Here is a 17,550-nt window from a genome sequence, read left to right as displayed (position 1 = left end):
GGTTCCTTCAGTCAGCAAAACACCTAAGCATTTCATGGTGGGCAATAATCTCTGCAGGGATCTGTGGCTCAACCAAAAGCTTAGTGGGTTTTCCTTGGTATCAGCCCAGAGCCTGCAGGAAAAAGTTTGATTGATTTTCAGTTTTATTTCTGTTCTTTTTCTCCACATCCCGAGAATAGCATCTGTAGCAACACACCTGTGAACTCTATTCAATATTTCAACACTTGGATCAAATGTATGTTTAAAATAGCGCTCAGTGGCGACATTTCCTGACAAGGGCAGTATGTATGAGAAATAAAAAGAGAACATACTCCATGTCATGATTAATAATTTAAACAAATAATTCTGTCACAATTTGCCATCAAAACAAAACCATGAAGACCAAGAAACACTCCAGACAAGTCAGGGGAAAATTACAGTCGGCTCTAAGCAGGGTTGGATTATAAAGTAATAAATATCCTTTGCTTTGAAGATCTCAGGGAGCTGTTCAATCTGTCATCAAAAACTGGAAAGACTTTGGTGTGATTCTAAACCTGCTAAACGTGCAGGCCATGCAAGACAAGCATTAGTCAGAAAAGCAGCCAAGAGGTACATGGTAATTCTAGTGGAGACGCAGAATCTACCACTCAGGTGGAAATTGAGTTGAAAGGATAAGTATTATTTTCAGTCTCCAAAAGTCATGCCTTTATGGAAAAGGTAAGACTAAAAAGCCACTGAAAGAAAGCAATACAAAGGCTTTCCTAAAGATTGCCACAAGCCATGTAGGGCACCAGGAAGGACCTCTAGTCACGTCAAAATTAAACTTTTGACCTTTGTATAAGACACGACGAGTGTATCCCTGAACATTTTTTTTAAACTCTTTTTTGCATGCATTTTTAACAAGAGTTTATGTAGATTACATCACCTGACACAGAGCAGTTCCTGCTACTGCTGGAGTCCAGCTGTGATCCCCATCCACTGCAGCTGTGGAGTCCAAAATTTAAACAGTGAAATCAGACTAATAATGTGTTAATCTCAAATTGTTTCATAGTGGTTATGGTTTGAAAGCCTCTCCAAACTGTACAGTGAGGGAAACGTGTAGATGGAGTGAATTACATGAGCTGCACCAATCGCATTTCTTGGAATGAAAGGGGGAAAATAAAACGGGCTCTAAACAGGATTAGAGTAAACTATCTAAAGTAATTATTTAATACAATTTAACAGCAGCTAAGCTCTAAAACGGAATTAAAATCTTTAATGTTGGTAAGATGTGTGTCATGGGAGTAGTAACGATGCACATGCTGTGGCAGCAGCAGCGTTTCTGCTCCATTCAAACTGAAAATCAGTGATCAAAAACCCTGGGCAGCTGTGATAGCTTTTTCATCTTTCTCAGGACATAAACATTGACAAATATTCCAACTTTACCAATTAAAATCTTTTAGGCTTTGATGAAAACATTTTTCTCCATATATCCTTGGAGACACTAAAACGTTGACGTGTACTTTAATTAACTAATCCCACTAAGATTGGTGTTTATGATCAGTGTGTTTAAGTAGAAACTCTGTAAAATCCTGTGATATTCAGTGACTGTGCCTAGGTGTTGTTTTCAAACAAATTTACAGAGATAATTTCCAATTTTATAAAGCTACCAAACAACAAAAGGGTCCGCAGAGCAGGACAAACCAGGAGAAGACAGAAACAAATGTGGATATTCCACAAGGTAAAAATGTTCAGTCATCCCGCTTCAAAGCGCCACCTTTAATTTGGAGTCCATCCTACAAAGGCTGATTTCAGTGCAGTTTTCTGTTTACTGTTGAAAATCAATATCCACAGTCATTCTGAGGACTTAAATAAATTCAATAATTATGGAAACTGTGGAGTACAAAGAGTATTTATCTTTTTAGTGCGGATTACCTTAGACCATGAAAGCAATTAATTTGGTCTTTGACTTCTCTACATTTTCAGAAATGTCTAAAAGACCTCCAATCCTCACACTGTTGTCACAGCTGAACCTCATTGCCTTAACTGTATGTCTGACATCCTCATTTTAAGCAAATCCCACAATATTCCCCCAGCTGCTTTGTTGCGTTGCCATTGCCTCTGGCATGCATCAGTGCAAAAAGGCAGAGAGAAGAGAGGGGATAAAGCCAGGGAAGGAAAAGGTTTTATATATCCTGCCTTCTCATGCTTTGGTATACTTTGATCTCATTCTTGTCCGTGTTGGCTTGTGCAGTCGGAGGGATGTGGCACCATGCTGGGGCTCCAGTGAATCCTGGATTTCTGGTTGTTGGGGGGGGGGAGTCACTCAGCCCGAAATGAAATTTGCAGATCTATGCATGCCTCTGCAAGACAAGGAGGAGGGGTTTGCCTGTTGGTTGATCAAAACATCAAAGCTTATGAATTATTTTATTTTGCAGAGTGTTTTAATCCCAATCATGTTAAAGCTCTACAACTCAGAGAATACAACACGGCCTGTGGGGTGTTAAAGATACGTTACAGAAGAAATGAATTTGCCTAAAAGACATGAAAAGATTTTTTTTTTTTAAATTTTAGAGAAAGAAGGCACTAAAAAAACTTTAACAGTTCCTTTAACATGTCAGAGATGACGTACTGTTAAGCAATTTTCATGTTGAAACATTTTCTCCAATTTAATTAGCACCCTGGTTTTAACCCTTTCTTCCTAGATTACACTCCAACAAAATGCTAAATCTGCTTTTCTTGTTATTAGAGTTGCACACTTCTGGCAGCTGGGCGTTATCCTGTTTCTTATCTCTGACACAGGTGGAGCAAAGTGTATTTTTAGAAGAAAAAAAATGTCGCTGAGGGCTGCTACTTACTCCTTCTACACTGTGCCTCATCGGATTATGGAGGCAGTGGTTGTTGATCTCAAAAACAATTAGGCAATCTCACACAATAAAAAGGTGTAATAGCTATCCTGGTCCTCTAATTAGCAGTAGAATTCATTAGTGACAAATGTTATTAGTTCAAAGTTGAGGCAGAGCAATTACTGGTGGATGTGCTTTCCTTTATTTTCACTGGTTTTGTGTTAACAGTATAATTCAGTGAAGTTGCTTAGTTTTTTTGGGTAAAGCTCCAGTAGGTGAAGATTTGCATAAGGTGAGATGTCACTGGGCTTTCACTGAATATCTCTTTACCTCTTTTAGCAAATTCATTGCTACTTCAAAACTGAGCTCTCTGACATTTTTTAGGATTTGCATGAATAAGTGAAAAATAAGGAGACCAGGAGAAGCAGATTGTAGAATACAGTTGGAATCCGAGTACAGGAAGAGGAAGAAAAATAAATTTTTGAAAGGTTAGACTTTATACTTCAAATTGAGGCACAATTACAGATCGGCCTAATTCCAAGGAAGATCTGCTGCAGCTCTACAAAGAAACTATCATCAGGACAGATTCAAATGTGAAAGAATGAATGCACTCAGGGGTGAACCTGTTATATTTATGTAATCTAGATGCAGAATGAGTAATGTGACATTCGTAACGTGTTGTGTTGTTTCTGTCACACACTGCAAGAAAACAGAATTACTGATTAAAAGCTCTTAATATTTTCCAACTTTAGAGTAAATGTGTTAATTTTAAAATATGATACGTGCTATCTAATACTAAATGTGAAATCACACACACAAGATCCCCCCCACCCAGCTTCCTGCTGGGCAGCAGAAAAGTTGATGACATTGTTTTTAGCTGTCAACAAACTGTGCTAAACCTTAAATCTACGCATGATATATAAAAGATAAATGGATGGATGAATTATTACTTGTCACCACTATGACAACTAGACAGCAAGGTATCACATTTTACTGGTCAGTAAAATATTTTAATATAAGAAATAGCGCGAGAAAGGGAAGTAGGCTAGTTATGCTAGCTTAACTTTAATAACCTTAACTAAGATGTGCAGTTCAGTGGGCTTTTGCTCAGTTACCAAAAAATTTTTAATAAAAATGTAAATTTTTATAAACACCCACTTTCTGACAGATTAATAGTAGTGCAATTGTTTAGCTAATCAACCTTTGCTGATTATTTATTAACAATAATCCAAAATAAAAATCAACTGTAAAGAACTGAATGTTCTGTTTTTTGCGTGGGAAATGTTGCATGTTTTTTGGTGTTGAATCTCGATACACTCAAATGTAACCTCAGCTTTCTGGGTTAGCGGAGGTGTTGTCATTCGGTTACCACGGCAACAGGTCTGCGTGTGGCATGAGATAGATGGCTCTATTTGACCCTGTGTAGGGGAACTGGTTTAGCTGGTACACGTGGGTGCTGGAGAATCGGGCTCAAGAATCGGCTCCTATGTTAATGAGATAATTGTAAATGTCCACATACTGAACTGGCGGCCAATTCTGAGGACTGTCAACCCACTGATCATCAGGTAATTTGAAATGGGTTTGGAAGCTTTATACTCGGTACAGTTGGCTTTGCCATGTGATCTAAATGAATAATACCTGCATCTCCAGGTTTCATTTTGCTAATGGGATTGTTCTACCGCAGGAGCTTGGCAATGGATGGAAAGCAACATATATAAATATGTGTGTGTGTGTGTGGGGGTGTGTGTGTGTGTGTGTGTGTGTGTGTGTGTTTATAATTCGCACGCATGAACGGCCTCATTTATTAAGAAAATCTGTGAAGCACAGAACAGCTGGTCCACCATATTGGTTTCTTGCCAATGAAAACCAAGTTGTGCGTTGTTCATTGGGATAAGGTCAATTTAAAGACACTTCTTGTCCACATTTGCAGGTGTTTAGAGTCTTCTCGCCCAGAAACTACCCGGCCCTGCTTGTTTCCCTGCAAGAAGGACTGTGTGGTGACCCCCTTCAGCGAATGGACACCATGTCCAGCGTCTTGTCTCTCAGGTAGGTCTTTGCATGAAGAATGATGTTATTTACCTATAAGACTGGCCACACTTTGTAAAATAATATTCATATGATGTGGAAATATTCATTAATAAATATCAGTTTAAACCTACCAGTGCACAATTTGAGAGTTTCTTCATTAACAGTTTGTTGTTGTGTTGTGAGGGAACAATTGATCAAGACAAAGCAGAATGAACTGGCACATCAAACTGGTCCAGTGTGCTTAATAATTACATTTAATTGCAGATGATGCCCGTAAGTGTTTATTACATTAAGCTGACACATCAAGAGGAAAATGAATATTTAATGGTTTTTCCACAGGTGTACTGTAGTATCTTGTAAATCAAAAAATATGTAATTGTTTTTTGAAGAAGTGAGCAGGCATAGCGTCGCTGTAAATATGCTGTAGTCCACTGGGCCTGCTGACGATCTAATCACTTTCTTAATTGCAGCATTTTGAATGTTTTGTAATTAGTTTTGTGTAATGAGCCTTGGAGCCCGAGCCAAATGAAGCCATTACATTGTGGCGTGTCCGAAAACAGACTGCAGTGAAGTGGAGGACATCACGAGCATCAAGGGCATGCTAATCAGAGTCAGATCAATTTCGAGATCACTTGTTTCTTTGGCTGTCTCTTTGAGATGTCAGACGATGTCTGGTCTTCATTGGAGACATTTATAAGAAACTTGTGCTCTCATCATTTTAAATTATCTGTCCTCTACAAGGGTCTCCTTCGTTTACCTGTTTAGACTTTTTGTGTACTGCATTGTAAGAAGATACTTTTTGTGAAATTTGTGTTTCATGTTGAACAGATAATTCAACTGCTGCAATGCAATCTCGGTACAGAATCATCATTCAGACGCCTGCTAATGGAGGTCAAGAGTGCCCTGACACACTGTACGAAGGAAGGGAGTGTGACTCAGTTCGTGTATGTCCGGTGTTTAGGTAAAAACTAAATTTATAGTTAAATATTTTCTCTTTTCTTATCAGCATGACTTAGAGTAATGCACCGTGTTTGTAATGCATTGTGGAACGTGTTAAGGGCAACAACCTGATAAAAAACTCGTTGTAAGAGTTAGTTTATGTGAAATATTCAATAGCTACATTTTGTTAGTGAGTTAGATAATCCAAGTAACCTATTGAATAAAGACATATTTTAGTTTGTCATGTTATGTAGCTGCATTAAAAAACAACTTCAGATTCAGTTCATCCATATAGATGTCATAGTAGGTTATTTCAGTGAGCACCACTGCCTGCTGCCTCAGCTATCTTATCCAGACTGATGACATTATCTGTAAGGTCACAGATGATGAAGCCATAATGTCTTTGATGATATGGCCTAGTAACGTGGGTGAATCTGACTTTGATCCAACACGCAGGAAAGCAATCTCTAAATTACACTATATACTCATTGGTGCATTCTAAAAAGGCTACACTTTTCTTTCTCAGGTCGATAATCAGGTAAAACTGAAGTTTAGGGTGGACAGACTGATGATTGGCTGTTAAACGTACAGCTTTTACACTGTCGTAAGGGTACATAAATATTCATCAAATTTCCCCATAAAAAAGTAAAAGGGGGCTATGACCAATCCTTCTCTGTAGAATCAGGTACCATGACTCATAGGGGAGTCAAGCAAGCAGCTACTTCAAGCAGGGACTTTAGTCAAGGATATCTGGGTCTAACAGATGTCCTCTCGTTTCCACAGAAAAATGCATTTCAGCTTCACTTTCACAATTAGACATTTTCACTCTGCCGTTGTTACTGTTTTTGGATTAGACGGGCTCAGCTCCCAGTCTTAGCAAATTAATGTCAAAATCCTGATGCAGTTATATAATTAGGCTAGCTACTGATATTGTTTGGTGACAAAAAAATAGTCATAGAACAACCAACTAACAAAATGTGCAACTTTTTTCATTTAGTGTTCACACATAAAGTTTGACCTCAAGTTTTCTTATAATTGAAGAAAAGTCTCTTTGCAGAAGCTAACAGCTAGCTAACAGATACTCTGGATACTCTGGAGAATATCTGTTAGCTACTCTGGAGAGTATCTGTTAGCTAGCTGAAAGCTAACAGAGTACCTACAGATACTCTACAGAGTATCTGCTAGCTAGCTGTTAGCTAGCATAACTGGCTCATTAAAAATCCTCCCTGCTCAACACACCTCTATCTAAAATTAATAAAAATTTCTTCAGTTTCCCTCAAGTTAAATAGGAAAAATAGTTGGTCCAAATTGTGATGGTTAAACAATGTATTCACTAAATATTTGCAACACTGCAGCTCTTGTTCTTGACCTATGCAAATCAGGTTCGCTATGCTATTCATCGACATGTAATCATCAGAACTCAACCTTGACTCAAAGGAAGAAGGTTTTTCTGCTCAGATGATGTTTTTATTTACTTGGTTGGTCAGGTATGTGTGTGCCGCCTTCCTGTGGAAAACAATTTAAGAAGAAAGCATGGCAAGAGAGACAGGGTGACGCTTTGGTCTGTGCTCTCCTGCGAAATCAACCATTTCTGTGATTCGCTGCTCAAACAAGCCCAATCTGGACGGATGGTCATAGTGATCTGTGTATATATTTAAACAACACTTACCTCTTGGTTTAAACTCTTTAGCTGTTTCAATTGGAACAAGATATATAAATGATCTAAAAAAAGTTTATTGCTGTTAGTATTGGGAATTAATGACAGTATCACCGTACTGAGTCAGATTTATCATGAAAATGAGGCTTGAGATAAAGAGGTTGGGAAAAACAGTAGTTAAAGGGAGTTTCATGACTCCAATCATTAAACTGTGAATCTCATTTATTGTTGTTTAATTTGGAGCGTTTATAATTTACCACCTGCTAATCTAAACATGAGAAATGAGAAATAAAACATCAAGGAAAACAGTTATTCACAATTGGCTCTCATTGTTTATCTGCCTATTTAAAATGCTAACTAATTATTCTACAATGTTGCACAATGCTTCATAATATACATGCAAATTAGTTAGTTGGTTAAGAGATTCAAAATGCATTTGTGTTTGTTTGATGCCATGTTTGATCACGAATATGTATAAAATATGTATGACAATTTTTTTTCTGTTAAACAGAGAATATGCAAACAAAACTAATTTAAAAGCAATAATAATGTTCTGTTTAATCTCTACAAGATGAATAATGCTTCATCAAAGGTGCATCAATCCACAAATTGAGTATAAAAAGTTCTGACATTTATGATACAAAACTGCATTCATCCTTTACCAAATAAAACCTTTGTGTTTGTCTCCCTATGTAGGTGGAGGATGCACAAGTGGCACAGTTGTACCCTGGTGCCCGATTCTGTTAGACGGGGATTATCGGGATCAGGAGAAGCCTGTGGAAATGGTTTAGAAACAAGAGGCAAGTATTAACCCTGACCTATTGTCTTTTCCACACTTTCTGTTCTTCACACAGCTGCTGCCACCGTGTTTCACTGTTCCACCCTTAAACTGCCTGTTTAAAAAAGATCAAATATCTGTTCCTGTTGGGCTTCTTGAACAGATGATGTGGAAAAGAAGTAGACAACTTTTTTGAATTGGCTTCCAATAATGTATTCTGCTAATAAGTTACACTTTCAGCACTGTTCGCACTCTCTTGTTATGTTGCAGGAGCATGGATAAATACTCAGGTCAATTGGACCATCTTCAAATAATAACATTTAATATATGATATATGTTTTTTTTATTCTGCATATCCAAGCTATATAAAACAACATCAAAATGTTGTAAGGAGAGATTTAACTTCCAGGCATAAACAAACTTCAGAAAGAAAGTGGAATATCAACTGTCAAAAATCTGTTCAAAAACTACTGTGCAGTAAAAAAAATAAAAAATAAAAAAAAGGCAAGCAAGCTGCATTTTCTTGTTTTAGGTACTTAAATTTGATTTATATGATGTCATGTTTTTACCTGATATTAACATGACTGCAAACCATCAGTGTTTCCATGCAATCCATCCAAACTATGTTTGTTTTGTTTGGCTTCTTCTATGGTAAAACCTGAGTTGCTGGCACCTCTAAATAAAATGTATTATTATTATTATTATTATTATTATTATTATTATTATTATTATTATTATCATGGTAAACATTATTCGTTCAGTGTTGCATGTTGTAGGTCAGGACACACAGAGCACCTTGTCTCTTTCAGCTTGCAACACGCATTTGCTGACTGTGTTTCAAAATGATAAATATCACATTGCTCTCTCAACATTCAAAATTGTATTGCAGTTGTGATAACAGCACAAGTGTGAGTAACAGAACGGCATTAGACAGAACTTCCACATTTACTGTCTTTCTCTGTCTGTTCTCGTTCCCACCCCATGAGAGCAATGATCGTCACCTGCATGGCTTTGTTTACAAGTTGGTTAATTTGCAAAAAAATACAATGTGAATGCAAACTGCACCAAACAAAAACAAAAAAAGCAAAGTTTGCATTTGGTCCAGACCAAATAGACAAACACGCCCTGGCTGAAAATAGCTCATTTCATCACTTGGGCTTTTAGACCTGTGAGTGATACATTTCCTGACATTAATTTATGAAAAATTGTATGTGTTTTAATAGATGCCTTTTATAGAAATAAACAGTAACACTTTATTTGAAGGGGGTGAATAAGACTGTAATGACACTGAATTACAAGAAATCATTACTGATATAAATTTGTTATAAAAGTATTACTGATTGCACTTTAAAAATTAGGTAACTTTATGTTATTAAAGGTAAAGTTTAAACAGTAATGATTTCCTGGTTAATGTCAAGTTGTCATAACAAAGACATTTTCAATAATGTCAACTTTGTATTAAAAGTGTCATAATTTACCGAATGACGCTTTATGACAACAGTCATAAATATTCATGAAGGCTTATTCATGTTCATGAAAGGTGTTATGTCATGTTTATGACAGTGTCATGACAGTCTTATTCACCCCCCTTCAAATAAAGTGTTGCCAAATAAACTCATTGCATAAGTGTTCTTTATTATACTGTTAAGAAGACTGTTAGAATAGACTATACTTTTAAAACTAGATGTCTAAGGCTAGACTGTGTCTTTATTATATCTAACACATAAAATGATTACGCCACATTAAAGTGTACTAGAAGGAAAGTGCATTTGCCAGTCGAAATTGTTAGATCATTTGATCTGAAAATTCCTTGCTTTGAAAATTGTAAAGCGCTGCCGATTTGCTCCAGAGTAAAGAGGTTTTTAATTAGCATTTTAGATTTGTCAGTGGAGGTTGTTCCCATTTTCTATATAATTAAAACACCATTATGCAACACTGTATGGATTTACAGGTGAGCAAACGTCCAGTAACACATTTGCAGAAGGTGGCTCTGTTTAAATGTGTCCGACTCAATGAAGTGTGCAGCCTCGCTCTGTGTTGCCTTGAGAACTTGAGCAGTTCCGGTCTCAGCGAGCGTCTCCCTTTGTAATTATGACTGACATTTCTGAAGTGAATTTTTAACGAGCACACGACGGAAAGTGTTTGTGGCGTTCCCAGGTTAAGAGCAAGCCTCATCGACCTTTAGAGCATCCTATTTGAATGTGATTAGAAAATGGCTAAGTTAAATACCTGTGACATTTTAAAAAAACTCAAGTATGAGATTAAAATTCGTAATTAGTAGAAAGACGGAATTTAAATATAGACTTACGAATGGCAAAGAACTTTGAGTTACTTTTGCTCCATGGGTGGCAAAACCAATTCACTGGCCAAGGATACATAAATGTCAGACTGATATATAATTAGGGCATAATAATTGGGAAAAGGACCATGGTACAGGAAGGAAACAATTGACAAGGGCGTATTTAAGACTTCGGACTTCTTCATTTATCCACAGACCTTTAACGACTATGCACTTACCTCTGTATATTTGAAAATGTTACATTATATAGGTGGTATTCGGTACTTTGTTTATCTGCGATTGTATTTATTGTATGAATATTTATTGATGTTTGTAGTGTGTGAGAACCTAGAAAAGTAACAAATGTTATATTTCAGACCTCTGGTGTGAGGAAAAAAATGTAAAATTATGCATAGTTGTTAACAAAAGACCAGATTCCTTTGGGTCTCTATAAAGTGTGTGCATATTTGCACACAATGCAAACGCACACATTGTTCTGTTTTCTCAGAAAACAATATTTTCTTTCACTAATTCTCTTTCTGATTAGGGCATAAAAATATATATTTTTTGTGTGACAAATTGCAACACAAAGTATTTATGCCTAACATAGCTTCATGACAATGTTCAATATCTTTTATGGTTATTTTCTCAAAATAAGCCAAGCGTTAGCTCGTTATCTCCGGGGGGGGGAAACCCAGCAGGATGTTGTATGAAGAGAGATTAGCATCCTTGATAAAGTCCCGTTCTTATCTAATTGCAACCATAAAAACACTTCTTATCCTTCAATACTTTCTGAGGATAGAAAATCCCAGTTGTGGGAAAGAATATTTAAAACATAGCATTGCTACAGGTAAACCACAGCAACACAATGCTCCGTATTCTCATTATAGTAACAAAAAGATGATTTCATTTGCAGTATAAATTTGTTTCTAACTTTGTTCTTAACAGTCTTCTTTTTCCCCCCCCCTGCATAAATGAATACAGCAGTCTCTGAGAGGAATGACGGGGAAATAAAACAATAAAATTAATTCAGAAAAGTTCTACCCTATACAGACTCAATGTTTTAAGACATATAAAATTGCAGATTTTTTATTTTTTTTTTAATCAGGTGGGAAACATATTATGTCCGTCTTTGTGAAGCACTTCCTCCTCCAAATAGCTAAAATTTGAAGTTGATCGTAGTAATAAAAACTTGAGAGGATAAATCGCCTGAGTAGCAGCTCTGTTTTCACGAAGCCACAAAAGCTCTCAGAGCACAAATCTTTGTTTCATGAAAGCTCTGTTACTGCTACTGTATTCCCACGCTGCGAGATGTTGAAAAGAAACGATCCGTTACTGACATCCATAAAAATCTCCTGCAAATATGTGTTCACATATTTCACCCACAACATAGTATCTAATGCATGGTTTATGTAGCAAAGATGGCTGTGAACAACATGTTAGAAAAAAATAATCTACATGTCAGGGATATAGTGATTGATTATTGGTAAAGCAGCCATAAAAACTTATGAGCCATTAGGTATACCTTACCAGTTCTGGTTTTAACCCCTCTTAGTCTTCACAATGTCTTGAACTCTTCATGATTGCAGTAAATTATCAGAGATTTTAGTGCATGTTGACTTGAAACCAACGCATAGTGTGTTAAAAAATAAAATAAAATAAAAAAAAGGCCTTGAAAAGAAGATTTGGAAAAGATTTTCCACAGTAAAAGATTTTTACTGATGCTGTAAAAATTATAGCATCAGTTTCCACTTATAGCTGACATTCGGAGTGACAGTGTACCTATTAAAGTGGCTACTTTTTACATAAAAAGACATGCAAGCTTATTTTATTCTGTAAAATGAACTGTAGTGTAATTCTCCTGCATTCCTCCTCCAGTAAACAATTGCATCAGCCATTCCGTCTTGCAGGAGGTTTACTCCATTCAAAACAAGGTCAAGTATCAATGTCAGCCTTGCATTTCGAGCTTTAGAGCGTAACATCAGCTGCAGACTAACCTTAAGGTTTCTGTACTGTATGCCTGGAATGAGCATGTTCAGCCGTACTGTCAGCCTCGAGCCTTTCTAGGTGTTAGTCTACAAGCTTTGCACATTTTTTTTTCTTACTTGTTTCAGGCAGATCAATCAAACTCAACAAGTTAGCGAAGGGACTTGGTTCAGTGCAAATCTTCCCAAAAGACCTCACACTTCCTTAATGTTCAAAAACATCTGAAGGCACAGCAATACTTTTTGTGTTTTCCTCAGGCTAGGCTGTGTGTTCTTTTGTTTTGGTATTCTTAGCTATTATCTTGCCAAAATGTAAAATCTATCCTAATCTTAGGGATGATTTTCTCTCAGAATTGCAATGCATTATATATAAATATATGTTGAATTCCATCTCACAGCACTGTCCAAGAGGCAGAAAAGAATCCCAACATAAGGATGCTGCCATCCGTCTGTGTAAGAGCAGAAATGGTGTTAATGAGCTGATGCTGACTGCCCAGTTCCCCCTTGCAGGCTGTTTGGTTTGGAGGCCAGATAGTCAAACCTTCCAGCCCTAATGGCTCAACTTGGCTTGGAAGACCAAGTATAGGAAAGTGTATGTGGGTCCCAATGTCTTCTACGTTAGAATAGATGGAGGCTAATAGAGTAAAATCATATAAGTGGCTTTTATTGACCCCACAGTGAGGAACCATCTTGCTGCTTGTATGTTTTCTTAGAAAGGTGCTTAAACGCCAAGTTTTCACATTAACTAGATAAACCTTTATAGGAAGTAATTTTAAAGAGGAACACCCTGACAAACAAAACAAAACAAACAAAAAACATGATTCAATACCTTTTAAAGCTCATTTACTTTACTTTCTGTGTTTAAAAGAAAATGTTGTAAAATGTGAATAAAATGTGTTGTCTCTAACACATTTACATTGACATCATGATTGCTTTATGATATCAGGCATTTAAAATATGTCATAGTTCAACTTTATGTAGAAAACTCTAAGAAATCTTGTAAACGAAACAGAATCCTGAAGGAGAACTTTACTGCTAAATTTATGATAAAACATAATGGATTAACCGGTGCATTTTAAAAATATTCAGATTAAAACCCTGAATAAATATTTTAGTTTTGCAGACTGTATAACACCGTTTGCTTTTTTAAGTTTCCCAAAGACCAGATACATATAGGATGCACCAGTGGTCCTGGCCAAATTTAATCATCTGGAAGATAACAATTCAAGAAAATCTTCATTAAACAACCGACAACTTTGCAGAGTTCGGTTTTCCGTTAACTTCCAACATATTGTCACAATCCAACTCCAAAACTGTCAGTTCTGGCAGAATGTACTATGAACCTCTCCTGGTAGAACTGCAGCTCCTGGAAAAGATTATTCAGTGGAAAATGAGTTTTGCTGATGTGCAGGAAAGATGTGGCTTAATGGCTCTGATGATTCCGGTCCACATCACTCTTCACAATACTTTATGAAGAACATTTCACACGGAATTAAAATGGAAATTACGCTTGATGGCGAAAATGTGAATATTAAAAACCTCCTATTAAAAGTAATATTAGGAAATGGATCTTTGGTTGATAACAGAAGGAAACCTGGCTTTGATCTTTAAAGAATACCTTTTTATGTGTACTCCTCAATCATACCACAAAGATATAGGCAGGATTTGGTAACATACCTCCTTCAAGATGCTTACCTTGGTCTAGCAGTCTATAGTAAAAGATGATCCCTGCCACTGGTGAAGACATTATGGCAAGAGTATCACAGTTGCTGAGAGTTTTCTTTGAAAGCCACACAAATGAGCTGACGTAACAGACAGAGATAATTATGCTTAAGTTGGCTGGTCGACAGTTCAAAGTCAGAAAGTCAGAACAGAAATGCTAATAAAAGTCACATAGAATGACAGAATGAGGCCGTCTGTGGTGGAGTTGGCTCTCTAAGTGAACAGGTGAAAGGATGGAAATAAATGTGATTGAAGACAAAGCGGTCACAGTGATAATAGCTGGACGACTTCTTTGCAGCTTGTGAATTTCTTTCTTCCTATGAAGTTTTTACTAAAAAGAGGAATAAAGCTCCCTCAGCAACTATCACTTTCCCTTTTTTTAACAAATGTCTTTTGATTTTAGGGCTGTGATTTTTAGTGTTACATAAATGGACATCATCGCCTTTGCTAGGCTTTCAATGTAAATGTCCGCCCCACGCACCCACAGCAAACCACACAGCTTTTGTCAGAGGGTGAAATTTAAAAGTCAGATGTGAATCAATACAATAGATTGTGTGTTTGTAGGTTGTGTGCTTGTACTTGTCAGTGAATTCTCTAAGGCATCAAAGTTTTAGGATAAGTTTTTCCTCGACGGTGTTTTTATTTTTTTATCAAATGTCCATGAGGCAGGACTCTACTTTCCTGTACTGTCTCTGTTTTGGATTTGAAGAAACTTGATTCAACTTGGTGGTTGGAGCAGGTGTCATTATTTCTCAATGTCAGAATTAACTTATTTACTGACAAAGACATCTGGATCTTACTACCTGCAAAAATAAAATATGTATTATCTATACCCTGTTTCTGTTTAATAAAAAAAAGTTATGTGGCATCACATCATCTTTATCAAGGGAAATGTTTATATTCCAATACAAATGTATAGAAGAGGATTAAAGGGAAAAAAAAAATATATATATATACATGTTGCCTCAAGATATTGACTTTAATTAGTTACTTGAAAATAAATTCACTTAAATCCAACCTGTTCTTCCAGAAGGTTTGTTCTGCTGCACGACTCACATCTCTCTCATTTGCATTCAACTCAAATTTCTGAAATTTTTTCAGTGGACTTAATCGTCTTGCATACAAATATGACCATGAATAATTTTTATTCTGAGTACTTTATATTTATAAAAATATTTAAATGTTCAAATATGTGAAATAAAGAGAAAAATAAAACATCTTTACCACTGCTACAGTTAAGCATAACATTATTTATATGCCTTACAGAATGATTACAAAAAGTTATTTCTGCCCTTCTCAAAATCTGTTTTTAATTTTTTAAAATTGTTATTTTGGCTTTACAGCAAGCAAAGCCTTTTTAAATTGCTGACCAACTTTTTTAAATTGCTGACCAACTTTTTTAAATTGCTGACCAACTTTTTGCATGTTTCCTCTAGTATATTGGCATTTCGTATATCTTAGCTATATTAGCTCAAAGTGTCAGAAATTGGAGGGCCTCTTTTCAATCACCCTAATATTTAGCTACCTGCTAAGCCCTAACTCTAATTGGATCAAAAAGTTTCTCCCAGTCAAAACTTAAGTTTCAAAGTTCTCCAGAACTTGGTTAACTCCAGAACTTAATATATTTCAAACTGAATATATATATATTTGGGTCCGCAAAACTTCTGTGCCCTACGCTACTTTCTCAGCCCTACTAAAGTCTGAACCAGCTATTGTGTGAATATTAATCATGTAATTGGAATAGTTTCCTCTCCATGTGTCTGCAGGAATCAGTTGTGTTGGGGAAGATGGAGAGCCAGCCAACATGACAGAGTGCCTGCAATGGGCTGGACCCATTCCCTCTCAGATTAGAGAATGCCGGGTGGCGTGCAAGGACGACTGCACTCTGACTGCTTGGTCCAGGTTTTCTGACTGCACCGGATGTGGCAGCTCACGCACTCGCAGGCGTTCACTTGTAGGTACGGACTTTTCTTTTACTTTTAATCTTTCGGGAACATTAACGTCATGCAAAAACAACTGCTTCATTCGTTACTCCAGAAACAATCAGATCTTCCTCCGAGGTCAAACGTTCTCACTTTGCTGCTGCATGATTTCATTGATATGGCTGACTGCGACTTCGGAAATAAATTAAAGCCGCGAAGATGAAAGCTTTTGTCGAGCCCGACTATCTAGTGAGAGGTTGCAGCTATTTCCTCAAGGCGGCCTTTGGACAGCCTGATCCGTATCGATCTCACCAAGGCAGCGGCAGACAGGATTTATTTGTTGCTTCTTGGACAGCACTAATTGCTGCATATTCTTCACATACTCAAAAGCATGTGGACTTTGCTGTACCATTTTCAGTAAGCATCGCCTCGGCTGTAATTCAGGTCGTCTTACTATAACTTTACACCGTCCCTGTTAGCATTTCACCAGGTCGAAATTAGCTCTTTATAGCTTGTTATCCCCAATTTCTGTGCAGATGGCAGATTATGATTTACATGTCATGGTTGCAGACCAGATTGGGCACTATTTGTCCTCATGAATATTTAATCTAATGCTGAAGGGGTTGTAGTAAACTTAGCCTCTCTCCCCTCATAACGCTCTGAGAAACTAACACGACATCAGACATTGCTTTCCGATGGGTTTCCCTGGGAATAATTTGTTCTATTTCTGATTACCCTGTGCTGGTTATAAAAGGTGTTATGAGCATTTAAACTGATTATGCCAAATTTCAGGGCTTGTTTAAATTTCTCTGTCACAGAGATTGATGGGTGGCGGATGAGCTCTGTTTTTTTTGTGAAGCTCCAGTCTATGGTTAAGGAAGCTGGCAGCCTACGCTTAGACACTTCATCTATTTTGTAAAGCCTCCTTGAGCTCGATGCTGACTGCTTTCTCTGTATCTGAAGTGGAAGTTATTTTAGAGCCAAAAAGCTCTTTAACAAAAGACTATTCAGTTTCATAAATGTCAGTGTAAGTCGGTGTACTTCAGTGGACATCAAAGCTGTGAGAGAGATATCCAAAAAAAATTCAAACAGAAAATTCAGGATCTAAAAATAACATGGATGAGGTTAAAAAATGTAAATTTGAAAAAAAAAAATGTCTTTGATTTATTTGCTTCTCCATTTACTTCGGTCCTCCAGTGGTCATGTCAGATAAATATGAAGGAAACAGAAGTGCTTTGCACCTGTGCACTCAAAACTAAAAATAATTAGACTTACCTGTTAACTCAATGTGTTTTTTCAAACTGTTGAAGGATGTCAAGAAAAAACAAGTAGTGCAGTTAGTGTTCTGATAGATGACATTTGCCATTTTAAAATAAAGTTACCACTGATAAGGAGTTGGCAGTGGAAAAAACATCAGGAATATTTGAGCCACCAAAG

General features: G+C 36.8%; 1 protein-coding gene across 5 annotated transcripts in view; it reads left to right on the top strand.

Annotated features, from left to right (window-relative positions):
- thsd7ba (thrombospondin, type I, domain containing 7Ba) overlaps positions 1–17,550 on the top strand; it is a 211,742-nt gene that overhangs the window by 122,275 nt on the left and 71,917 nt on the right. For all 5 annotated transcript variants that reach the window (XR_001664524.1, XM_007570353.2, XM_016680858.1 and 2 more), the window contains exons 11-14: positions 4,735–4,850; positions 5,661–5,793; positions 8,125–8,228; positions 15,958–16,149. Coding sequence is in view for 4 of the 5 variants with exons in the window: in XM_007570353.2 (XP_007570415.1) it covers positions 4,735–4,850; positions 5,661–5,793; positions 8,125–8,228; positions 15,958–16,149 (545 nt within the window). In the remaining variant the exon portion in view is untranslated. The remainder of the gene's footprint in view (positions 1–4,734; positions 4,851–5,660; positions 5,794–8,124; positions 8,229–15,957; positions 16,150–17,550) is intronic.

Source organism: Poecilia formosa, unplaced genomic scaffold (genome assembly GCF_000485575.1).
Source record: "Poecilia formosa unplaced genomic scaffold, Poecilia_formosa-5.1.2 Scaffold259, whole genome shotgun sequence".
Classification (NCBI taxonomy): domain Eukaryota; kingdom Metazoa; phylum Chordata; class Actinopteri; order Cyprinodontiformes; family Poeciliidae; genus Poecilia; species Poecilia formosa.
The sequence above is the reverse complement of the archived record's forward strand: the minus strand, read 5'-3'. Positions and strand labels throughout refer to the sequence as shown.